Source organism: Pollicipes pollicipes, unplaced genomic scaffold (assembly GCF_011947565.3).
Source record: "Pollicipes pollicipes isolate AB1234 unplaced genomic scaffold, Ppol_2.1 Scaffold_3447;HRSCAF=4054_pilon_pilon_pilon, whole genome shotgun sequence".
Classification (NCBI taxonomy): domain Eukaryota; kingdom Metazoa; phylum Arthropoda; class Thecostraca; order Pollicipedomorpha; family Pollicipedidae; genus Pollicipes; species Pollicipes pollicipes.
This window is the reverse complement of record NW_023596297.1, coordinates 16,738,540-16,765,632: the sequence shown is the minus strand read 5'-3', so window position 1 is coordinate 16,765,632 and position 27,093 is coordinate 16,738,540. Positions and strand designations below refer to the sequence as shown.

At 49.3% G+C, this 27,093-nt stretch overlaps 2 protein-coding genes across 2 annotated transcripts; one reads left to right on the top strand and one right to left on the bottom strand.

The window, feature by feature from the left end:
• Positions 1-352: 352 nt before the first annotated feature.
• On the top strand, positions 353-4,331 carry LOC119092609 (uncharacterized). The gene is made up of 4 exons (XM_037215565.1): positions 353-573; positions 1,266-1,445; positions 2,835-2,945; positions 4,109-4,331. The coding sequence occupies exons 1-4, from the start codon at positions 378-380 to the stop codon at positions 4,321-4,323; spliced, it is 702 nt and encodes a 233-aa protein (XP_037071460.1). The 5' UTR covers positions 353-377; the 3' UTR covers positions 4,324-4,331.
• Positions 4,332-5,388: 1,057 nt separating this feature from the next.
• On the bottom strand, positions 5,389-11,597 carry LOC119091901 (myotrophin-like). The gene is given in 6 exon segments (XM_037214815.1): positions 5,389-5,964; positions 6,398-6,481; positions 8,049-8,139; positions 8,141-8,157; positions 10,278-10,358; positions 11,493-11,597. Coding segments are annotated over 5 exon segments (348 nt in total). The 5' UTR covers positions 10,347-10,358; positions 11,493-11,597; the 3' UTR covers positions 5,389-5,877.
• Between the last annotated feature and the right edge of the window lie 15,496 nt (positions 11,598-27,093).

Genomic DNA, 27,093 nt, shown 5'->3' with positions numbered 1-27,093 from the left:
CCTTAATAGTATTACAAAAAGCAGTATCGAGCTAACAGGTTAACGACGATTGGTTTCAGTTAAGAAAAATGTCACGTGCGGAAAGATCTGAGCCGTCAGATCAGTGTATTTGTTCACCCATGATATTCGGGATGCGTCCAATGTGCCAATGTCCGTGCGTTGTTTCATGTTACGTGACTGCCGGCCCCTAATATTGGCCACTAATGCACGGCAAATGCAGATCGAAGCGTTCAAACCACCCATGGACAGCTCCCATTCTCCTCAGCCAGTAACACGTAACACCAGGCCCGTAGCACCAGACGGACGGCCAGCTGACTACCTGCCGGCACGTGCCGCAGCTCCCGGCGTCGCCGCCTGCCCGCGGCCAGCGGCTGCGCATGCACGAGGCCAGCGATCCGGACCTGGGCGTGGTGATCCACGTGCAAAGCCACCTGCTGCCCGTGGCACCCAGCCCGCTCGACCCCGTGCCGCCGCTGCACGTGCAGCTGGGCGCGTGCAAGGCCCTGCTGCGGCACGTGGCGGCCGCGGGAAAAACGAGGGACGCGATGTTGCTGAGCAACCTCGAGAAAACAGGTGAGCTGTGCAGCTGTGGCCCACTATTGATTCTCGGCAGTCGCCACCGGTAATTGGATGTTGGAAGCAGAAAACTAAACCGCTAGAACTTGAAATCATTGCGTCTTTCTGACGAGAACAAGTTGCGCAACTATTTGTATTCAATCACGACCACCGGTTCGTTCCGGATTGTACGGTTTGACTCGGCGTAACGAGTTGGGAGTTCTTAGAGCTATTGATCTTCCATATACCAGGAACTACTGGTAACGACGATACATGACATACATTGGTTGCATTGACAGTACTTGACGTTTTAAGCTGCGCTAATGGTTACTCGCGAGCATAGTCCTAACTGAAAACGTGGAGTACTGTTAAAATTACCATTGTTTGCCCTATAACGTCGTCTAGCCGGCTTTTCTGGTATACGCAAGATCGATAGCTCAGCATCAAAGCTTTCAGTTCATAATGCCGAAAACCCAAGACCTAAGGGTCTTCCTTTCTGAAATCGTTTTCATTTCGTCTTTATGTTATGACAGAAACTGTGTACAGTTTATACGCTATTCTCAAATTTGTCGTAAATTGTTGTGGGCATTCTAAAGGCAGTAGACATCGATGTCCAACGCCTGTAGCCGGCACCTATTTGCACCACCAATGGCCGCTTCTGTCCCCAACCACATCTCACATATGCATGCTGTCGGTGCCGGCGGCCGCAGAGCCGTTCCCGTTCCTGCTGTACTACACGGTGCGGAAGGCGGGCCGGGCGGCGCAGGAGGCGCTCTCAGAGATCCGCCACGGCGTGCGCACCACCTTCTCACCCCTGCAGACCACACACGTGGCCCAGCACACGGTCAAGCTGTACGAGGAGGTGGCCACCATTGCGCGGCCGCCACTCAGTGAGCACAACCGGCTTTGGGTTTGCTTGTGTGTGTGCTGCCAGTGTCAGGTGCTCTGTGCACGCAGTATCAGTGGGTTTTTAGACCACTATGAATGCTGATTGTTTCAAAAACATCGAATTGCATGGACGCATATCAGTGATATACAGTATGAATTTGAGTTGCGTGGACGTATGTCAGTGATATACAGCATCAATTTGAGTTGCGTGGGCGTATCTTAGTGATATACAGCATGACATTGAGCTGTGTGGGCGTATGCCAGTGAAAAGCAGCATAACGCTGAGTGGCATGGGCGCATATCAGTGATATACAGTGCGACATTGAGTACCGTGGGCCTTTATCGTATATCTGTGGGGAGCATTGCCGCCCGCTAAAGATTTATCCTTTCGTCAATACCTTTGGGACTGGATTTAAAGATGGGTAGTAAAATCACGTCATGTGTTAAGGCACACTCCGCCGTATATAGGTTTGTTCATCGTCGAGCCTCCTGTATGTAAATTCTCAAGTAGATTTCTACATGACAGTCTCACACCACATCACGCCAACCGACCTCTCTGGCTCTCCTGACCAGCCTTTCTGGCTCTCCTGACCAGCCTCTCTGGCTCTCCTGACCAGCCTCTCTGGATCTCCTGACCAGCCTCTCTGGCCCTCCTGACCAGCCTCTCTGGCTCTCCTGACCAGCCTCTCTGGCTCTCCTCGCCAGCCTCTCTGGCTTTCCTGACCAGCCTCCCTAGCTCTTCTCGCCAGCCTCTCTGGCTCTCCTGACCAGCTCCCCTGGCTCTCCTCGCCAGCCTCTCTGGCTCTCCTGACCAGCCTCTCTGGCTCTCCTGACCAGCCTCTCTGGCTCTCCTGACCAGCCTCTCTGGCTCTCCTGACCAGCTTCCCTGGCTCTCCTCGCCAGCCTCTCTGGCTCTCCTGACCAGCCTCTCTGGCTCTCCTGACCAGCCTCTCTGGCTCTCCTGACCAGCCTCTCTGGATCTCCTGACCAGCCTCTCTGGCCCTCCTGACCAGCCTCTCTGGCTCCTCTGACCAGCCTCTCTGGCTCTCCTCACAGCCTCTCTGGCTTTCCTGACCAGCCTCCCTAGCTCTCCTCGCCAGCCTCTCTGGCTCTCCTGACCAGCTTCCCTGGCTCTCCTCGCCAGCCTCTCTGGCTCCCCTCACAGCCTCTCTGGCTCTCCTGACCAACCTCTCTGGTTCTCCTCGCCAGCCTCTCTGGCTCTCCTGACCAACCTCTCTGGTTCTCCTCGCCAGCCTCTCTGGCTCTCCTGACCAGCTTCCCTGGCTCTCCTCGCCAGCCTCTCTGGTTCTCCTCGCCAGCCTCTCTGGTTCTCCTCAGCAACCTCTCTGGCCCTCTCGCCTGAAGCGTGGCGACCTGGCCACTGCCCCCAGACGACCAGCGGCGTCCGACCAGCGACCGGACGGGTTACATCATCTCCGTGTTCCGCGTGATGGAGGGAGACGACCGGCAGAACTTCGAGCGAGACTGGCCCAGCTGGACCGGTGAGGAGTGTAGGACTGCCGGCGGGGGGGGGGGGGGGGGGAAGAGGGCCGTGGTTCAGCCGGCGAAGGTCCACCGCCCGACGGAACGCCGAACCAGCCTCTGACAGGCTCGCGCCGCCTCCTGGCCGGTGGCGAAGAGACGATGAATCTAGTTTTTGCGAACCTTGCTCCCCGTATGCCGCGGTTGACACAGACTGTGGTATCGCACTGCCTCTGCGTTTCCGGATTTATGTGTAAGTCCATGAGTTCCCTTGCATCTTCCTGCACCAGTTGCAACATACAGTTCCACCTTATTTCTCTCTCTCTCCCTCTCTCTCTCTCTCTCTCTCTCTCTCTCTCTCTCTCTCTCTCTCTCTCTCTCTCTCTCTCTCTCTCTCTCTCTCTCTCTCTCTCTCTCCCCCCCCCTCTCTCTCTCTCTTTTGCATTTTCCCTATCTATATTGTTTTCATCCCTCCTATGCCCGCAATAATGTATGTACATACCTGTCAGAGTCGTCGCACCGCAGTGGGACAATAAGCTGGTTATCGCTGCTTTGCCGGTACATCGACAAAGCAGCGATAGCCAGCTTCTACGCCCCGGTACTCCCCTGCCATTACCGCTGTTGGGTATCTGAGCCTTCAATTAGTCCGGCTCCATACCGCGGTAAACTCCCAGTGGTTACATCTATAGACAAGGAGCCAAAAACGCATTCCAGAGGAATGATGTGGAGGGTTGCTGGGGAGACGTACAATCACTGCGCATTTTGGTGTGTTAAATGTGTACGCGTACAGACTAGACGAAAATAGACGTCGTCACCCCAAAACTCGAAGAAGAGACGTAAAAATAGGAGGCTGACGCAATGCCATGATGTCCTACGCCCCGTGAAACCTTTTACGCGCCGGCGGCACGCTAAAATGTCTTTTCCATGGATAATTTGAGTTGAGCCACCCATTGCACACGTCCCTGGCTGCAGAGTTACCTGCAGACTCTCTAGCAGGCTGGGTGCCCCGATATAGTCAAACTTGCAGCAGGACCTACTCACTAGAGTCGCCAGTCTTCACAGAGGGGGCCTCTCGCTGTGCTGCATGCCTCTCCCCAGAACGCTACTTCTCCTACCAGGAGCCCGGCTGCTGTGCATCAGCAGCCCGCGCGTGGAGCCCCTACAGAGCCCTCTGCTCCCCCAGGCGCCCGGACTCTGTACCGGAGCATTCCGAAACGAGCCGGCCTGCGGCGCATGGTGCTGCACAAGTCGTGCGACGGTGGCGACATCTACTACGTGCTGTGCTGCGAGTGCAGCCGTCTGCTGGACGACGTGGTGGCCACGGTGCAGTCGCTGCCAGCGTTGCGCGCCCGCCTCATCGGCTACACCGGCGTCTACAAGCCCATGGCCGTGTCCTGAGACGGCACGACCGGAGCCAAACAGTGCGCCGTGGTGGACTGGCAAATGTCGACTGCGTGTCTGGGACCGATGAGGCAGCGAGACAAGGATGACCGTGTTGGCAGGGTGCAGCAGGAGCGGCCAGGCCATGTCCTGAAACGTTGCGACTTAACCCAGTCCATACCGTGCCGAGGTGCTCCAACGGTCGTGGCGGTGTCTCAAGAAAGGACTACTTCCCTACTGAAGCACGTGCGGGAGTGCTAAAAATCTACAATCCAATGTTACTGGGCCCTGATGCTTTCATACCAGTGGTACATGCATTCTGGTGTAGCATCACGCACATATAAAAACGTAAAGGAGTTCAGTGATAGTGCATCCAGTCCGTCTGACGTCTGAAGATGACCTGGTTCTCCGATCGGCGGCCGACCCGGCGAGCCAGAGCAACCACTGGAGCTCCGCAGTGTCCCGCAGCCCCCAGATGTAGCCTGGCGGCGTTCAGACACATCACGCCGCGGACCGCCGTTATCTCGCCGAAGTGATCCCAATGATGCCATACTTTGCCATCACTCTGAGATGCCTGCCGAGAGCATCACAGCTCGGTGATGGGGCGTTTGCGTTGTGACCGGCACGTCGCTAACTCGAGACGCATCCCGCGCGTTCTCTGGCCTCCTCAGTCATTAGAGCGAGCTGCGACGCCGGCGACGCCTGCGGCCAAGCCCATCGTAGAAGTTCATAAGGTGGTGTCTGTCATGATGCGCGATGGTCGCACACGTCACACCGTCATGCCGTTGCGCCACGGCCGGCGCGTTCAATATAGTGGCTCACTGAAGTAGCGCCAACGAAGTTCTTGATTCCAGTAAACTCAAACAACTATGAGTTGCTATTAGTGATCAAGACTACCCACAGGTATGAATTTCCCGTAGGACTGATACTGAGCACAACTCCAATGCGCATCTAGGCGACAATCCGTGTATATTTAGTGAATTAATCTGGATAATGAGATAATGATGCGATATTGATAAGCTCCATCCTAACACTTCGCAAACGCAAGACGCTCGCGAGTCCTCCATCCCGCAAACCCTCACCCACGAGTACCTGGTCAGTATATTTCCATAGCCACCACGTCCATCCGTACCTGACAATCAACAGGGCCCGGTCTGCGCGGCACGAACCGGGTCCGGTCCCTCCCCGTCCGTCCCGAGTGGGCTGGCGGGCGCACGCGAGAGCTGTGACACACGGCACGCGCCACCGCGCGGCGATTGCGGCGCGGTGCGCACGGCCGTCCGGCCTGCGCGCGTCACGTCCCGCTGGCGGGAGTCGACAAACATCCGGCGCCGGCGGCCTGTCGGGAGCGGCGGCACCGCCCGGCCGGACAGCGCGAGCCGCGCACGCCGCAACAGAACGCACGCGTCCGGAGGAGAAACGCCGCGCCGCACGCCCGGCCGTACAGCGGGGAATAAATAGAGAGGACCGCACATGTATAGTGGATTAGTACAAAGAATAGCTTTACGCGGCTCCGGCTGCGGCATCACAACGGCATTTCAAATCACAGCGCGATGGAAGACGGAGCGACGTCTATCGTAGAAGCTCCTTGATCTCGGCCTTCTCGGCGGCGTCCAGGTAGCTCGTGCCGTCCGGGGTGGAGCCCGTCTTGGAAGCACCCTGGCGGACCGAGCGTAAGGTCACCGTCGCACGACGGCGGGTCGCACAAGGCCAGACGTGGAGACACACCCGGGGTACAGGCCGATTCAGGCGGTAGTCCACCGGTCAGTAGAGAACATGGAATGCAGTTGGTGTAGATACTGCAGGCCCAACAGAATCTAGCAACGTCTAGTGCCCTGCACCGCAAGTTGCAGACTGTACCCGGCCAGCGGGGAGCGCTGACAGTTACCGTGGTGGGGCATTATGCACGCCACAACAATGAGTGTTTGTCCGGCATCGACACACACGGTAATTACGCACCATTGTGTAAATGACAAAGAAATCCAGACGTTCATTCCAAAGCATGTGACCCATAAAAGAATGGACAATGCACGTCTAAAGTGGAACGCGACAATGCGGCCCTAAATGAGAGCGCCGGCAGGGCGTCACCCACCTTTTTAAGCATCAGCTTCACGCAATCGGTGTGGCCCTCCCAGATGGCGGCCAATATGACCGATATGCCGTGCTTATCCGTGACCTGGAGACAAGGATCGTGGAAAGTCACGGCATTCGGAGACAACGCGAGAAATGAGGGTATTGAGGAGGTGAAGCCAGCTTTGTATGCTGTCGTGGAAACCAACTGTGGTCAATGTTAAACACCAGTTATCACTGCGCACACATGACACCGAAAAGTGCACCAGCCATGCGAGCACAGCATGAACAAATCGCTTTAGCGCTAATTTGACGAAATATACATTTTTACCGAAATGCAGCATCATGAAATATAATACTATACATTACGCAATATTTTGGTCACACGGCCTTCAAGAAATAGATTTACTCTAGCTGAACACAAGTAGGCCTACGCCATCTCCGTTGCACAAGAACAATTCGCTAGTAGTGAGTAGCGACTCAGAGACACATTCCGTGCGAATCCATCCTTAAACTGTAAACTTTGAACTCTTACAGCCCGCATTAGAGAGGTGTTCAACATTTTTATGATGTTTTGAACTAAAAGAGCCATCTCGAAGACCTTTCGGCGATGCTCACAATCCTGCCCCTCTAGTTTCTGAACTACACACCCGCGAAAATGGGGAAAGGTATAACGGGGAGAGTATTTCGAAGCCACCTTGGCATTTATGACGTCATCATAACGTCATTCAAATCCCGACATTCCATAAACCATGAGACGATCAAGGCCGATAAAATGCAATTGTCGAGGAGTTCCTATGAGAGCGATTTGACCGCGATTTCCAGATATAACGGCCATAAATTAGCTTTCAATCAATGTTGTGCGGGATACGGTCAATGACGCATCGAGGAGCGTATTTATTAGGCAGAGAATTCTGCTGTCAAGAGTCGTCTTTTCAGTTTGAAAAGCATACCAATAGTTATAAGTGAGCTTGCATCATCATAACTCATGCTTGCTTCAATGTCTTCAAATGAGAAACATCCCCTTCGAGCACACGTAATGTGGATACGTACAGGACAGCTACATTCCGACCAGAAGACGCCCTCATTTTAACAAAACCCTGTCTGTTTCAACGTCACTCAGACCGTTCAAGCCACTCCCAACCGTACCGCTGCTTACGGCACTTCGCCAGAGTTAGTGAGCCAAATGGCTCAAGAGCACGGTGTAACTAGCAGTAATGGTTCAAACGTGTGCCGCCTTGGTTACCATACAGACCCGTACGGACGCCGCAGGCAGCCGACCAAAAAAAAAAAACGCCGAGCGCGATCTCGCACACCTTTGTTTACAGATCTGGCGCTGCAGCCTTATCAAGAGCGCCCGGAGAGCCATGGCCACGGACCATGACGCATTGAAGAGCCTGCGCGCGGCGTTGGAGACAATGCTCGGAGCTCATGTGCCCGGCAGCCACCCGTTCGTTCAAATCCGAGCTGCAGAATTACTTTTGACAAGTGCTATGCTAAGAGTAGCATGAGCATGCCACATACAACTGCATTTATTTACGCATCGTAGCTGAACTAGCTACCTTGAAACAACTTATGTTCCCACACAAGTTGCCAAGCGCCACTAGTGTCTGGTGCTCGAGACACGCGCAGTCCACCACTACATGCGCGCCGCTCCCACCGGCCGCACTCACGTTCAGGTCGGCGCCCCTGTTGAGCAGGTACTCGAGGACCTCCAGCTGCCCGTAGTCCGCGGCGTAATGGATCGGACTACGGCCGTCGATCCTGGTTCACGTCCACGTTCTGGGGACGCCACACGCGGTCAGGGATCGCGACGACGCCGGGCGAGCCAACACGACTATCCAGGGATGGCTCACGGAGGTGTCACGATGGATGGCTGTCACGGATGGATGGCTGTCACGGGGATGGCTGTCACGGGATGGCTGCCACGGGGATGGCTGTCACGGATGGATGGCTGTCACGGGATGGCTGTCAGGGATGGCTGTCACGGATGGCTGTCACGGAATGGCTTCACGGATGGATGGCTGTCATAGGAATGGCTGTCACGGATGGATGGCTGTACGGGATGGTGTCACGGGATGGCTGTCACGGATGGATGTCTGTCACGGGATGGCTGTCACGGATGGATTGGCTGTCACGGGATGGCTGCCACGGTGATGGCTGTCCCGGATGGCTGTCTGTCACGGGAATGGCTTCACGGATGGATGGCTGTCATAGGAATGGCTGTCACGGATGGCATGGCTGTCACGGATGGATGGCTGTCACAAGGATGGCTGTCACGGATGAATGGCTGTCACGGGAATAGCTGTCACGGGCGGATGACTGTCACGGGGATGGGCTGGCACGGACCGTTCCCGCGCAAGCACCGACAGCCACTCAGCAGCAGACAGCCTCCTCAGGTCAAGCTCGCACATTCGGAAGTTATGCTGACCTGAAGCGAATCGTATCAAACAGTCTGTCAATGACACCGATGCTCGCACAGCAGACATCTCATGGAGATCAGTCAAACTGACACTGCTAGGAAAATCCCAACCGTGAAGGGTCGGGGCAGAATGGTCATGCTGTGGTTTTTACTAATCCTCTAAAAAACCTGCCAAAATCGGTCTACTTCTCTTTTCATGAAAAGTCTTCTTTTCTCCTTTATCTCTTTTGTCATGGGAAGCTTTCTGATCTTCTTCATCTCCTTTTTCATAGAAAACAAATGGGAAGTTCTGACTCTAAGGAACATCTGTCAGCCCAAATGAAAAGAGAATATCAATTATGGTCAATTTTTCATTCTGTCTTTGACCATAGCACTGCCAGCGAAAGTCTCAGCAAGTGGTATCCACCTCTAATTAGGTTTGCTGCCACAGCCAAAGTCCTGCAAATTGTTTACAATGTACAGAGAGAATGTCCTGGTGAAACCGGTACAACTTTACGCAACCAAACTCATACACATTTGTGGCAGGCCCAAACCCTAGCGAGCTTCACCGGCTTCATCCATTCCGCGCAATGGTGGAGAAGGAGTCGGTACAACTCCCTGCCGATTCCCAGCAGATTTGTGCCATGCTGGTAGGTCAAAGGTGAGGCAGTACATCTGTAAGTGGCTTTACAGCCTTCCTCTGGTACTTTTACAAAAGCGATGGCCTGGTAAATTGCATCTAGGGACATCAAATTATGAAATAATAAACCCATCAAGGTTGTCTTCATGTAGCCTGATTTGTCACATAGTACACTCATATGTGTCAATATGGAGAGCCATTTAATTCAGTGAGGTAATGCCAGATCACCTCACTGGGTGTCACTCCATGATAGCACACAAACTCAACCTTACACAACTTCAGACTTCCACATTTGATGGTTGATGACATTGGTACAATGGTATCACAATTCTTCTCAACACAACTTTGAGCAGCTTTGAAAATCTGGTCTGATAAGGCTTTGACTTTGAATGATCAATGCCAATTTTCATTACATTTTCTTGCTATAAAATTTAATCAAGAAAAATTGCAAGTTTGCAAGCTGGTTTTACAGATTTGATCTGAAGAACATTAGCTTGGAGATCCATGCCCTAAAAGGGGCCTTTATTTTTGAAACTCATTTGATCTGCAATTTTCTTAAATTATGAAGTGTTCTTAAAGCTGCTTCCAACAGTAACATTGCCATATGTTTTCTCTTAAGGACACAAATGTGCCATTTTCAATCAACTTTGGCAATCATGGGAGAGGCCAAGACCTGGGTGGCAGCTCCTCTTGACATGCTTGTGCCTCTAGTCTTCCTGCATCAAAACATGCTGCAGCTTTTACCAAAAAGAGGAATGATCTGCTATGACAGTGTGTGCTGTAGCCACAAAGACCTGAACAGCTACAGAACAGTAATAGTAATAGTACCTGAACAGTAGCAGTAACAAAAATATGCCTCACCTTTGATTCTACCAATTCCTTGACCTGCTCCAGGTCTCCATTTTTGATGCCCCATACAAGTGCACTCATTTTGTCTTTAGGCTGAAAGATAAAAATCCACAGATTAACAAAGTAGAAAACAACACCTTTTCCCATGGATTGCTGTCTTGCAAATGACATTTCCACAACTTGAAATCAAACAAAAACAACACTACACAAATAAAAAGGTGCATGCAAAAGCTGATATGCAGTAGTGGTTCCAGCACACAGAACATGACATATATTCAATGTGCTTATAAAATCAGCAAACCATCAATGTGAAAAACAAATTCTAGACAAATTATTACCAATCAAACACAGTTTGACATACAATTTTAAGTCAAAATATCATTCTGAATATCCTGAAAAGATGACCAATCTGAATATCTGCTCAAAAACTGTCTCACTCTATCTCCAACCAATAAGGAAAGTTGATAAAATGTTTAATTTGCTATACAGGCATGTTGGCTTTAACATGAAATATTATGCTCCTTTTCTTGAACCCTGGAGAACATAAAAACTGCACCATGATTGTTATAATAGACATGAGATACAAAACACAATTCTCTATGTTTTACTACAATGTAGAACACTGCTATAAAACATGTATTTTTAACAAAATTATTGTACTCTATGAACAAGGTGTTATGAAGCATGGGATATGAATCAAACATGACAGACACAACATACAACATGTCATGAAAAAGCTATCCTCCCAGTGTCGATAAATAAACATATTGGAAACATTACGTAAAGGCTAACAACACAAGCACATAAAATTGCATTAACTACAAAACCAGTCCAAGCATGATATAATGATAGCTCCAAACACTCAATGTGTAATATGTGTACACTGAAATGTTTGCAGCAATGTTTACTACTATGCAGGACATGTTCAGGGTAACAAGTAACTTTAGTAGTCTGGCCTTCAACCTGGTTTTCATACAACAAAGAAATTACACAGATCACACCCATGTGCAAAAAAAAACGATAAAGTTACCACTTCCTACAGAACCAACGTTACAGTACTGTTTGGGAGTCCTCTGCATCTTATTTGTTTCCATCCAACACGACAGGGTTTACTAACGCCTGACTTAGAGAAAGGCCACCCTGTTTATTACCCCCAGTGCAACTCCGCCGTCTTATCACGACCAGTTCGGCACCTTTTCAGATGCCATATTATACGCGATTTCTCACCCTTATAAGCACGAATGTCAGTGCAAATTTGCTATGCAGAGAATACACAAAAGACTGCGATAATAGAACCAGCCGCCCGGCCCGGCCACCAGCAGCCTCAGGACAGCGGCTACGCCCAGCGCAAATCGTCACTCATGCGCAAAGCTTGTAGCACACAGGATTCACCATATTTGTATCCTGATGCGCGATTTTGAGGCATGCTGTCATAGAATCATATCGTCATTTTCATATAGTATTTTATCCATGGTCATATTCATATAATGTTTTCATGCAACAGTCCCATAGCTTAACATGCGTTCAGCAGGGATGTAGTAAATCTTAAACAGGGATAGACGGCCCCTTAGATTCCCATCAAAAATGGTGCAGTGATAGTGCAAGTAGGGCTGAGCTAAAAATGGCAATTTGGCTAGCGGGAATCTCATGTGACACGTTTCCAGTGGCACAGGTAGAGGGCGCAGGGACGATGTGTCAAGCTTATGTCCCGAGAGGCACTCTGGACTTCTCTGGACTGATGACTGGGGGCCCGGAGGGCTGGCCGGAGGTCTGGTTCTGTCCCGCACGGCCGGACCCACAAATGGTAGTCAGAAGGCCCTTGGCGCCGATTAGGGCACCCTGAGTCAATGAGAGTGTCTACGTCGGTCAGGTATTGCTAGTACCGAACAGTCAGCGCCGTAACGGCTTTAGCCTGAGGGTCCATTTCTAAGCAGGGACATGGCCGGGGCCCGCGATTTACATTCGTCAGGATCCCTGAGTCGATGAAGGCCCTCTGTGTCAGCCAGGGGTCAACAGTGACGAAAAGAAGTTTTGTGTTGACAGGAGGCCCCGAGTCGGCCATGGGCGGCGTTCGAGGGGTCTGAAGAAGGGCCCGAAGGGCCCCAGTACCGAACGGGGGGGGGGGGACGCTTGCCACCCCCGTTCAGCCAAGAGTCAGTTAACACGAACTGAAGCCTCTGTGCCAATTATTGGAATTATTTGACCACCTGCGGTGGCAAAGATCGGAATATTACGAGGGCCTGCGTAGGTTATTTCCGCGTTGGGGAAGGAACCACTGTATGGGATATCCCCCCCCCCCCCTCCCCAGATCATGGCCCCCTGTGTCGCCAGGATGCAGCCAGTAGGCACCCCGCCCTGGGACGGAATGGCCCTTAGACCTTTCGCGGGAAACGATAATGCGCCCGCTTTTGTTCCACTCCCCGCCAAGGGGACCTCGCTTGGAAAAATGTAACGTGTCGCATAGGTGTTCAAAAGAGTGGATCGAAATTAAGTCAAAATGAAAGAGTCCAACCCGTGTTTGCCTGAGAAAGGCTAATTTTCTGCAGGAGCGGTCTGAAAAATATATTACATAGTTAGTATTAAACTGAAAGCACTAAATCGAATAGCATCATTTCAGATGTGCCACCGTTCCTTGTCCGCCAACTGGCTGCCGCCTAGTGTTAGCCACAAGGCCAACGTCACGTGCCCTATGGTGACAGTAACGCCGGGAGTGCGGATTTTCGTTTCTAAGACTTGCGAGGATTGTGTGTTCAAAACGGAGTCATATAATTTGCCTCACAAATGGATTCTGACTGAAGGATGACTTTCCAAACTAGCATGGATCGGCTACTTAATACAACTGTGAGAACCCATTTCGATCTGCAGTCTATGTTGTCGGGACCGCAACAGTACTTTGAGATCAAGTGTGAGATTCATAGCTTTGATCTATGGGGAAGTTACAAATTGGATTCATTGGTGTCACCCACTTGATTTCTTTAAGTATTTGTTACACCTTATTAAGGACCAGGTCAGCCAGGATCAAGTCCCCGTGCATATCACGCGGAAACTTTCGACAATCTAAAAGTGTATGGTACATTCTGCTTGAGTGTGATACTTATAGTTTTTGATCTATTAAAATGAAAATGTTGGATCTATTGACAGTTTTTAGTAAATTCCTGGTCAGTGGAGTTATGGCCAAGTTTTGTCATCCTCTTTCACATTTGCTCACTTAACATTATTGTTTTTGCCTTGAGCAGTTACAGTTAGTACCAAAGACCACCAGTCCCGTTTGTTTTAAAGTGGTCCAAGCCTACAGCGCATGGGCCTCCTTGTCCCGCTCATACCTTCTCTTTACATACGCTGTAAACATCTCAAGACGTGTGACGACTCTGAGGGCTAAACTGAGTGAACGACGCGCAACAACGTCCGCCCGAATGCACTGTGCGAGACCGTTACACTGAAAAATCTGGAGAAATTGGCAGGCAAAATGCACAAAACCGTAGTTCTGTATTTATTACAAGCAAAGGCACCACCTTTCCTAAGCATGATCACATCATTACGAAAGGCAAAAACAGTGCCTTGAATACATCGTTCCGACGAAACGAAATCGTATCTTGCCCTGGCCCTTGCCATCGTTCCAGCGGTCATAGGGTCGCTTGTCCACTGACGTCATCAACCGTCGTCCAATCAGACGGCTTCTGCACACCTCGTGGTGCAGCTTTCAAACCACCATGACGGACAACCAATGACGTCACGGGACCTCGGGACTTAGCGGTCAAATCGTCGGGTGACCGTGCCTGGTACATAGGGTCTTAAGATTGCTGCGACGTCCGAGATTCATTGGCGTGTGTAATCCACGCCTTTCTGATGTGTAGGCTCACCATTTATGTACAAAAGCACATACAGAAGGACTACATTTCATCACGATGCATCAGGATGTCCTCCTTTATCTGACCATAGGTAAGGCATGGAGAAATACCACAACTGCGATTTACGTTCCACAGCCACAAAAGTAGGCGACATCTTGTCTTGCTGTGCCAACTGGGATAGATGAACAAAAGCACACCGGCTTCTCACAGCGACGGTTACAAAAGTTTCAGATAGGGGCACGCATAAAGACGCTATCACATGCATATGCAACACTTGATCTAGGCACGCATACGTAGCGGGGAATGACGGTGGCGAGGACTTAGATGCACTGTGACGAGAAAAAACCAGATCACATATTGCTATGCCAAGCGAAGTAAATTAACGCATTTCCATCGACCATACGCTTCTTACAACCAGCAGAACCCGACTTATGCATAAGAACATAGATCATAGTTGCGTTATATTGCATTACACTACATAACCATGCCATGCTATACTGAGAACGTGTACATGTGTCACGGACCAGGGCCGTGACCGGGACTGACTGCACTGCTACAGAAGTGAACGCGATGGTGTCTCTCCGTGACATCTGAGACGGATCACACATGTTCACCGAACGATATTTCTCTAAACCAGGGCAGGCATTTCAATTTGTATATATTTGTACGGATGGACATATATATAAACCGTAATACAAAACGATGGCCTAGTTCACCTGAGTATATATCACGAGGGCCGGGACTGATAAGAAGTCAACAGGATCAGGTGTTTTTATCCCGCCTGAGACAGGTCAACGCAGGTAAATGGACTAAAACCTTCTCACAACCAGGTTCACTCTTATCCAGTCAGCTGTTAACACCTTTGGTGTATATAACTGGGTATTAAGGCTTAATATGGGTCGGTGTCTTCACCCGTTCTTCTGCACCCCAGATCCGTTGTGAGCGCAGTGCCACTTGTCCTGGGAATAGAAGAGGCAATTACTTGACGGGAAATAGTCCACGGGCCACTTTCAATCAAGAGAAATGCATGGACACATGGGTCAGAACAAAAAGAGCTGACCCTTAACAGATTCAGATGTACCAAGCGAACGTAAGCAGAAATAACCTACCCCAACCCGCATACAGCTGTTCAGTGATGTTCCGGAGTTGCAGAGAGAAATGGAGAGAGGACGGGGTAGCAGATAACAGACTTCACATATAACAGAGAACAACACATAACAGATACAGGTAAACAGATAACAGACAGGGGACGGATAACAGACTTGCCAGCATAAAGTTAAAAGAAGACGGGCGCGACAGAGTCGGACCACTCAGATCTTAGCACAGAACCATAAGCGTACTAAATATGCAATCACGCGCCGTACTTTCCGTTAGCACTGCACATTTGCGGCCAATAATTTGAGGCAGTGCGCTGTAGACGATGCGAAAGTGACTGATTTTTAACTCTGGTGATGGACGCAAAATGACCCCGGCCTTCGGTGCGCGCTTATACCGCAATCACCACCGTCGAGCTCAGCTAGGCGTTATAACCAGCATTGTCACGAAGCGGATGTCGTGGAAATAAGTGCTGCGTTGTGCAGACAGGATGTATCTGCCGCTTGCAACGAATTCATCATATTCCATAGGGGAGCCGGCAGACAGGTCCAATGCAGTCTGGACTTAGACGCGCTTCTTCCGAACAATAGCTCCAACGCGTCACCGGCTGCGCCACCGAGCCCGAGTGGCCCGCCGCGAAAGGCAGAACCAACCGGGGATCAAGAGTCAGATGCAGTGAAAGCACACAGACCGAAGGCAGTCGATGCAGTGAAAACGCAGTCCCCAAACGCATATTTTGAGGCAGCTCGACGACGATGGCGATTTTGAGGCAGCCTGAGCCCGACGATGATGATTACGGCATAAGCGCGCACCGACAGCCGAAGTTAATTTGGGCGTCCATCAGCTGAGATCAAAATAAGTCACTTTCGCATCGTCTACAGCACGCCGCCTCAAATTATGCGTTTTCTATATATATAGATATATATATATATATATATATATATATATAATATATATATATAATAAAATATATGTATATGTATACATGTGATATATGTACATATATATGGTGTGATAAATATATATATATATTTAGATATAGATATGGATAGATAGATGATAGATAGATATACATACATATATATATATAATATTATATATATATTATATATATATATATAGATATATTTAGATATAGATATAGATAGATAGATAGATAGATAGATAGATATATATATATATATATATGCATATATCTATATCTCTCTCTCTCTTTATATATTATATATAGGCATATGAAACCATGCTGAGCATTGCGGCACAGTCAACTTTTGCCACCAACTTCTGCCGTTGCCCTGGAATTGCGCGATCGGATGGCAGGCGTCAGGACTCGCCCAACAAACACTGCTTAGCGTGAGCTCTGATTCCAGAAATTATCCTTGGAAAAGGGCTCGGATTAATTCTTTAAAATGGATTTCATTTAATCTTTATATGAGGTCAGGATGCTAGGTCAACTAGTACACAGCTACATCAGGGTATTCTTCGGTGGCTCATGGCAACATTTTTACATGGAAAATGGCAAGCTTCTCATTTCAAGAGCGTCAACACCAGTCGGAAACAAACGCGCGGCGCTGCCGTTCTCAGCGCCGTGCATGAATCAATCCCGACGTTTGCTATCAATTATATTCTAGCTAAAAATGAAAACAGAAGCAATGTCCAGGGCACAGTACTTACAAGCTAGTCATGCCGTTCGTGCATGAGCTTCAAAAAGCACTGTGACGTCCTCCCGGCATCATCGACTTTTGGGAGTGCTGGTGGCTCAGCGAGAGGTGGCGATGCTGTTGAGCTGCTATCCAATGTCCAGCAAAACGACTGGAAGCAGATGTTCATCACTTAAACGCCTTTAAATGCCCCCAAAACGCAAAGGCGTCTGTTTGGTGAGGTTGGTGAGAACCAGTATCAGTAAAAAAGGTTAGCTGGATATTTTATGAACAAACAAAATTAAACCTTCATCAACGTAACGTTTACAACTAGTATCAGTCACTTATGATTAACTAAGGGACTTTGAAGACATTGTGGGAAAAATTTTCAGGTGAAAGTGACAAACAATATCGGTCAGCTTGATTAGCAATTAATCGCATTACCTCTTGTCAGGTGCGAACAAAAGAAGTGGCGCAGTCAGACCGTTGACAGCGTGCACCTTTCTGTAAATTTGCCAAACATGCACATAAATACCAATATAGTAAAAACAACCTTTCCGAGAAAAGAATATCGTGCACTCCAGATGCAGTGGTACACTTCAGCGCGGCACGGCAGCACGGCACGGCACAGCAGGGCATGGCGCGGCACTGCAGGTTGCGATGGAAGTGTCGAGTGAAGCCGACCGCCACCGCCTCCCGCGTGCCAGCACACGTGCAGTACGCAGGAGGAGTCCCGCTGGCAGGGCGCTGTGTGCGGCACAACCAAACGCGATCCTGTCCTGTCAAACGAGATGGTCGAGGCTGCTACCAGTCTCTGCGCGGCTGCTGTCTCAGATGAAAATGACTCGCCCCACATGAAATCCAAGTGGGGCCAGACGCCTTACCGGCATCACCCAGCACGTGAAGCAGCCCGTGAAATCCACTTGGTTGTACGGCATGAGTCACACGCGTGGCGTGGACGGCAACCAAGGCCGCAGCTAACGACGCAGATCATGTGAAGATGGTTTCAGGGCCATTATATGATGCCACAACACAGAAGGGGCTGGCACAGACGAAGACGACATGCTTGACAAATTTGTTGATATTTCGTTGTCGAGTCGTGACGAGGCAGCCAGGCACTTCAGAGATGGAAGCACTGCCGCTGCTTCCTCCCTGCCGTGCTGGCCGGCTGGTGCAGGTCGACTGGTGCCGTCAGGCTGGGACTGGTGATGGGGCTGGCGCAGGTGATGGAGCTGTTCCCGGAGTTTGTGCCACCTTTAGAGATCTCCTCATGATGGTTTTGATTGCACCAGGCTTCCATGATTCCAACAGCTGACCACAGCGTATGAAATGCATGCACTGAGGAATGTTCTTAGTTTGACGATGACGTGTGTGACACGCTGTAGAGGCACATGAAGAGTTTATTCTTACCATATGTGTGGTTAAGTCCAAAAAATCAATAAATAAAGTTTCTGTACGCAAAATTGATGTAAAGTTACGAAAAATGGGCAGTGATTACAAACATGGAGAATGCAGTGCTCCGGTACCCAGTGCATTTTCTACCTTTCTTCAACATGGGCCAGAGCCTCAACAATGTTTTGGAAACGTGAAGTAATCAAAGAGCCTGTCAATATTTGTTCGAGATGGCAAATGGCTGAAAGGAGAATGGATAATCTTTTGTCCTGACAATGTGTTGCGCGGCTGCATTCACATAATATGTATCTTCAGGTATTTCATGTCCAAAACGCATGGGCCACAAAGACGGTGTGTTAACAAGCAATGCTGTGATTGGAGTGAGCTTTGTTTGAAGAAACCGAACGAATACAACAGAGCATCCGGCACGGTAATTACGGTTTTGAGGGCGGAGCGAGCGACCGGTCAGGTAGGGCCCACAATCGGTCCAGATAACACCTACCCTTTCCTTAGTCTCGATCATGCAATAGTATGAACATCAAAATCAGACACGCATCCAGAAAAATCCAAAATATCTATCTAAGCCGTAGAAGAACCCGGAAAGTTATACGCAGCATGACAAAACACCTCCTTTACCTACCTTTCGGTGTACCCCCGTCCGTACGCGTTCACGCGTCCTTGAATGAGAGAAACGAACATGTTGTTTTTTGCATATCGTTGAAAGCTGAAACGATCCGTGTACATGCGTGTTTAAGGGGTTATCGCATAAATAGACCAATCTGTTATGCTAAATGATGGAGAAGTACATGTGTCGCGTATATTGCAAACATTCGGTGACTGCTGGCCAAGAATTTCGAGGTGGCGCGAACTTTCTTCCAAGATGTCGGGAGGTGCGTGTCGTATCAGCTGTGCATGGGCCGTGTTATATGAAGTAGGTACAATATATCGACAATACTTCCTTGACAGGCTTACTCTCAGTGACTGAATGACACCATTATCACTACTTATTACCATCCAGAAAAGCCGATATTTACATCGCCTATTTAGAACTCATGGTTTTCTGCCTGAGGACCGAAACCAAGGAGACAGTTATCGTAAGACAAACACTGATTGACAAACAGGGCAAAAGTTTGTAATGTGGCACTCATGACGAATAGCAGAAAAGAGCACAGACGAGCGCATTCTTTTTTATTTTACGCATTTTACGCATTTTACATCTTTTGACGCATTCAGTTGTTCGCGATGCAATCTACCTGATGTCAAACAAGGGACATAAGCACAACTTCCCCCACCATGTGATGCAGGTTGCCCATGGTGAGGCAAGCTGTCTCATTTGGAAAGAAGTCATTTGGAAGTCATTTCCCAAAAAACCGAAGACGTGTTCCCAAATCCTTACCGCTTCCAATGAAAATGAAGGCTACATTGGTCTGTATATATAGGATGCTTTTTATTTTCACTAGTTATTAACAGGAGAAAGCTCAGCGAAAAAACTGGTGCAAACTCTGCGTATTTTTCTGCTGGATGCTAAGTAACTTTTTATCACTAAAGACACCCACAAATAAACCGAGAACAAGCACCACGGTAAGTACACTTAGAGCATAAATGCTAGATTTAGAAGTTTAGAAAAATGATGGTCTAAGCCCATACCTGTATGCAATATAAAGGGAATGATCCATATTAAAGATAATGACGCAAACATCGGATGCAATGAAATAAACTCACTTGTAGTTTTGGCTTGGGTAATGTAGAGGACTGCTCTAGGCCACCACAATTTTCACAATTCGTAAATATTCTTCTCAATACGTCATCGTTTTGACTGCGCCCTGGGACGTTCTTTATGGCGTCAGTCGCGGCCAGACTTCGTGTCAGAATTGCCCTTGTAGCGAACGGGCTGACTCACTCGTAGTACTGCAGCCTGCCAAGAGGTGGCAGTACGTTGCTGGAGCGTCCCCAGTGGCCATGCGGTGCTTAAGGCCCGGACAAATATAATCATTCAAGTTATTCTTGTCTGGCGTATGTCAGGACGATTTATGGCAACAACGGACTTCAGTTGGATCTCAACCAATGCCATGCATTCAGGGGAAGTTTCAAACGTGATCACATACCTAGGATGTTGTAAGGTGGTACGAGTTATGACGGAAGTAAGACTGGGAATAGAATAACTCAAAGGAAAATGTTCTACATTCGAATATCTTGAAGCAAACATCAGACATGATGAATAAGGTACTCCTAAAGCTATCGGTATACTGCCATATGTAGAAGAGGGAAGCGGAAAATACCGCTTTAGACAACGAATTTGTCTATCGAGCAACTATCCTTCTCAATTGCGTCACTGCTTCTTTGCGTCCTGGAACGTTTGAACGGCAACTTCCATGTTTCTGCAACCTCTCGAGAGATGGCAGCACCGTTGGTGTCTGTGTGTCTGCTAAGCTAATCATCGTTATGTGCTCGTATTTTGACCTTTTTTTGTGGTGCTCTTGCACATTATTCACGGTGTTAAGATGTCAACTAGCATTCACATGCTCGGTTATTGCGCTATTCTTGAAGAGAATGCTCCACATTTGTATGGGGATTGAATTAAAATAGCCATCTTGAAGATCACTCGGTGCAGTTCACAGTACTGCCATTCTTAAGACCTAAACCACTCTGGTTTATGAGCTACACGCACGCGAGGATACGCAGACTATTACATGCAAGCTATTTGAGGGTTACTGTTAAACCATACATCAAAATCCAGCTGCTTGGAAACGGCCTTTTCGATGCTGCTGCTTATGGCACATAAAACTGAAAAGAATGTGCAACGCCAATAAAGCCTTGGCCTATACACACACACACCACACACACACACACACACACACACACACACACACACACACACACACACCACACACACACCACACACACACACACACACACACACACACCCCACCACACAACACACACACAAACACACACACACAACACACACACACACACACACACACACACACACACACACACACACCACACACACACACACACACACACCACATATTATATATATATATATATATCTATATATTATATATATCTAATATATATAGATATATATATATATAGAGAGAGAGAGGAGAGGAGAGACGAGAAGAGAGAGAGAGAGGAGAGCGAGAGAGAGGAGAGAGAGAGAAAGAGTGGGATGAGAGAGAGAGAGGAGAGAGAGAGGAGAGGAGAGAGAGAGATACATGTATATATACATATATATATATATATATATATAATCTAATCTATATCTATATCTGTATATATATATATATATATATATATATATATATATATATATCACCCGATATAAAGACCAATATGTAATAACCTGAAACAATTAATAACATTTCTAAACCAACGCTTACGCTTTGCGAACGCATCACTGGCATATGGTGGTCTGATCATATTCTGAGCGGCGCCTCAAACACCGCCCACCGTCACGCGTTCCGCGCCACCACGAGCGTCATCACGAGTGCCATCTCTCACCACCATCTCGCGCCACAAATAGCGCCCTCTGTGCCGTACACCATCCACTATCTGAGCAGATGCCGCCCCACAACAGCTGGCCACACTCCCCCACCCGCTCTAAAGTGGTACATATTTGCATAACACAAAGTATAAAGCAATTCAATGTACAACACGCGGCATTGAAACGCCAGCATATCCACCGCGCAGTGTCCGGTGCCACGAGAAACCGACCGGCAAGCACCACGTCGCGTAACTCCACTGCCGCTTAGCCAGGCGCCACACAGCCGGCCGACGAGCACCATACGACGCACACTCAGGCACCATAAAGACGGTAGCCGCCCGTTAAGCGCCACAGCCGCCCAGCACGCCCGCGAGGCGCCCACTTGCTGCAGCAAGGTCGCCCCGCCCATGCTGGGCACTCTGACGATGAATCAAGTCCTTTTACGGGAGGAGTCGTACCGTCTTCTGCATGGGACGGTCATACGTCCCGTCCTTGGTGCGAACAGTGACCTTCAGGACGAGTCCGCCGGCGGAAATGTCTAGATGAAATGACGAGCCCCAGAGGCCACAGGCAGCGGGGAGAGGGCTCTCGGGGGCGGGCGCGACGTTGTCCGGTTTTATGTTCTCGAGCTCCGTCGTCCATTTCCTCCTCTCCTGGAGGCCCGAGAGAAAGTCCGAGCGGCAATGCCGCAAAAACTAGTCTGTGAGGTGCTGGAATCATCGCCAGAGACGACGGCAGTAGATGTCGCGCCTGTGAAAGGCACTAGGCGGAGACAAACTTCACTGCATTTCTGTACAAGAAGGCTCATGGGCGAGATTGGGTGAGGGGCATTAGGAGTCATATTGAAGGAGGTGAGCGGCCTGCTGTTAACAATCGCCTCAAATTCACTCAGAAGAATTCGCAGGGGCTCACCGTCTAGTCGGGCTTGGCGGCATTTTTCAAACCCGACCGCCCAAAGCAGCCCTGATGGATGCACAGCAATCGGCTTCAGCTGGGTGGAGATCACCTGTCACATCACCTGTCAGCTGATGTGTTCCACTCCAATCCCAGCGTCCGTTGAACGGGGAGGCTGTTGAAAACCAATGTCCAGACTCTGCAGTCCTGCACACCGACTATCTGCCGGCAGACTTAACAACACCAATGTCGTTTGAGATAATCTTGTGAACTTTGAACCATCCAGGTTTACACAGGCTCCTGCTTACACCAATCAAGCTTACCGTTGTATCTACGTCTCGAACAGATGCGAGGTCGTCGTCGATTTAAAAGTAGTTTTTCACGAAGTCGGCGGCTTCCTTTTCGCTACCATCACGATAGCCGTCAGCTGCAGATCTCAGGGCAAACATTGCGCTCGCGGGTGAAGATGTGGCAAGAAGGCGAGTCTTCGTCCTTTACTTACCTGGGCCCTTCCTCACGTCGCCATCCTTCCACCACGGGAAGCGGAGAAGGTTACAATTCCTGGCGCCCACGAACACCTAGTTGAACACAGTCCCCAAGTAGTGACAGGACAGCGCCACAGGCGGTTACGGAAACGACACAGGATCCCGGCTGTTTGTCATGTTGGGGCCCGGCAAAGGTATCTGTTCAACACGTGGCCTTTGAACTCGGCGCTGCAGTCGAAAACAACACAGATCTTGTAGGCCTTCTGCGGTGATAGAATCCGTGGTGAGGGATATACCACATCCTGCCAGAGTTGAGCTTATTTGATCACTGGAGATCATTCTCTGCGTACCCCTCTACACAGCTGTTTCCATGAATCAAGCATGGTCACGGCGACAGAACTCATGTCTCACGAGCTTTGACTTCAGTCCCATCAATCGTTGCATTGCCACAGTCTTGTTGTTTGGTTGGGATATCTTGTCGCTCCTCATTGGAAACGAGGAAACTCAAAATGCCTATGTTCCCGCTGCCAGATACTCTCCGTCATCTTCTCCACGAACTGCTGGTCCTGGATCGACAAGCCCGTCTTGTTCTCGCGTCTAGCCTCCTAAAAATATGATTCAAGCAGTTGCATCACTCCTATTGGGCTAACTCACGAGCCTGAGACTTGAAGGCGAAGTGGCAACGTCCTTGGTGCCCCTCACCTGTGTTCACCAGATGATACATTCATTTGGCTCCGCAGCTGCCAATAAGACATCTAACGATGCCCCCACACGAAGTGTGTCCTGTCAACTCAGGGTACGTCATCTTCACCGCAAACAACCTCCACGGGTTTAATGGCACGCGAGCAGTTCGTGCCCAGGAGCAGGGACGCTGGGGCATCTTGGAAGACCACTGACACTGCCAGTGGTCTTCCAAGTAGTCTTAGATACGTTTATGCACCAACACATTTGCACTTGAGCGTTTTTTAGGTTTATGTGTAAAACCATTTACGCATGTACGTTTCTACATTTTTGCATGAGTGTTAAAACTTGTGGACAAGTGTCGACCTGCGCGCGATTGTCCTGTCACTGACACCGCCAGAATACGCGCATGTCGTATCACGGACGTCCCGCGCGCACGTGACACCCGTGGACATTCATTAGTTTAACTGAAATTCGCGACGACATGCTAAATCACACCAGGAAATGCGTAGCACCACGAAACGGGGAATTAAATTCCCTATCATTATGGCGCCCTACCAATGAAGTGATATGATATTTTAACGACCTGGTGCTGCATCATTTGAATGTTCCGCGCGGGCACCGGGCCGCAGCAATTGAGCTTGCACGTGGCAACCCTCCCGGCATTGCTCTGAATTAATTACTTTGGCGACGACATGCTCAAAATTTAACAACTATATTTATACCGTCATGTAAAGAATCAAATTTTGCACTAAAATCTGGACTAGCAAATGAGGACTTATGACTCCATGGCGCACGGCGTACGTGCAAACGCAAAATTTTATTCCTGAGACAACACTGCGGTAAACACACTAGTTCAATATCCCGCCACCAGGGTCGGCCGCGCGTCACTAGTAGTCGTGTCCGCTCATGGAAACGTGGCGATTTTGTCAACCATCCCTTACCAAGTGCTTCTACTTCAGGGCTGATTCTCTTTAAGGGATACTGTCTTGGAGCACAGGGTATCAGAACGAGCGTGCGCTGATGGCAGCTGGATGACGTCGTCAGTAGCTGAATCGCCACACCTTCAATTGCTGCACTGTCAATGGCGGACTTGCCTGCCGTCGTGCTCAGTTCCAGCTTCGTTGCTCCACCCTCCACATTGAGAGTTTCACAGGCTCACTCGGATGAAAAGCATGCATCTGGCTGAGCATCAAGTAGAGCATACACCAGCGGTTGATGATCAGGGTTGTTGGCGGGACTCAGCAGTACAGTACAGGCAGAACCAGGGAGTGAGCGCAACTCTCTCCTTCAGTGCCCGCCACGGAACCCGAGCGGAAGGATGTAGCCCGCAGCACACCGTCGATCCTCTTCTGTCTGCCATCTGTGTGCGTCCCAGCTTTCTCAGAAATGATTCATCATGCAGCGCTGTGAGATGTCATCTGACACATTGATCACGCTTGCTCTTTGAATGGCATTCTTTTCACCTGTGTCCTCTCCTCAGGCAACCTTTACGCAGGCCCAACTGGTTCAGTACGTCGCTGCGTTCACTGAAGTCATCCTCTTGAATGTGTCACAGTCCTTGATTCCATGTTGTTTTGACACAATACACAAGTCAGGTCTCTCCTTGTGTTCTTAATTCAGTTGAGGACATGGAAGTTCTGACCTTGCCTTGTGTCAGCATCTGTGGAGCAGTTCGCTTGTTTTCATGTGTAGGTGCATCCACTAGTCCTCAGGCTATCCCTGCTTCGACACTGACAGAGCGAAAAGGCTCTGAGAAAGGTGGATGCCTCCCTGCATTTCTTTTTTTAATTGTAGAACCACTTGTCCACTTCTCACTTCTATCTGTCCGCCATGTACTTTGACAACTTCTTCACCACGATCTGGATCTCCAGATAATAATCCAGAATTCCCAGATGCTGAAGAGAACTTGCTGCTGCAGCTCGGCAGTGCTGCAAGAAATCAGCGAATTCCCTGAGAGCACGCTCATCTCCACTTCTGATCACGGGTCACTCTCCTATCTTCATGATAGACATTTGACACAACAAAGTCATTTCCGAACCTGTCAGTCTTTGGCCTAAAAGTACGTGTCATCTGTTCTCAAGTGTAGCAGACCCAGGATGGCAGTCTCAGCCTCAGTATACCCCAACACGAAGTAAAGTCTTCAAATGGGAGAGCTCGCTTGATGTTCAATGCGAGTCTCAAATGACCTGAGCCAAATTCGAAACTTTTCCACGTTGCCCCTGAAAATGTCTGGTTCCAAGGTTGAGAGTTTACGGCCATTGTGTCGCTCGGTGAGCCGTTCTGTGAGCCTGTGCAGCATGTTTCCAGTGTTGTATCTTTCATCTTCAGCTTGAGGATTGGCTGTCTCAACATGGACAGCTTCAACAAATGTGGGATCGGCATGGGCAAGTCTGCGATCGTTTGCTCTATTTGTTACAGCACCTGTATCAGTTTCAGCATTTTGCACGCCTGGCTTAAAGCTTGGTTCTTCTTGTCCATCTGGATCTAACTGGTAACCGTCTTCAGTTTTACCTCATTGATCTTTCTTTCAGGTCCAATCTCTATTTTCTTGTTTCAGCACCAGTTGCTCTTACCTTCGCTTCAAAAGCAGCCTTTTCTTGTTCATTGCAGCTCCCATCTCCAGCTCAGTTCTTTCTTGCTGCATCTTGAGTCTGATCAGCACAACCTGTCACTTGATTTCGCTGCTACAACGTGACATCCGGCTTGAATGTGAGCCACTGGCTTCATATCTAGCACGAGTGGGTTCAAGCATGCCGGCAGAAAACAAGTGGGCTTCCATCTTCCCTTTCAATTAGTTCACTTCCGCAAAATTTCTGACAGCTTCCCTCGCAGCTTTTCTCTTTTTCCGTCTTCTCGAGTGGCCAATATATATGTACGCGTATATATATATATATATATATATATATATATATATATATATAGAACCTGAAAGGAAAAAAAATCATAATTTTTAAATCCATACAGTTGCTCTTTGCAGACGCATCCCTGACACCTGCCGGTCTTATCATACTCTGCGCGGCGTCACAAATGCCGCCCTTCGTCACGCGCCCCGCGTCACCACGGGCGCCATCACAAGCGCCATCTCTCACCACCATCTCGCGCTACGAACAGCGCCCACTATGTTGTGTGTTATCTACTACTGAACAGATGTCGCCCCACAACAGCGGCCACAGTCACCCGGGTATCCATAACGCCATAACCACGTCACTTAAATACTACCATTCATCAGTGGCGTGACCATCAAGTCAAGAAAAAATGCAGGTGTCGGGTCGTTCATATCAGGAGTTCGTGAGCCAGATA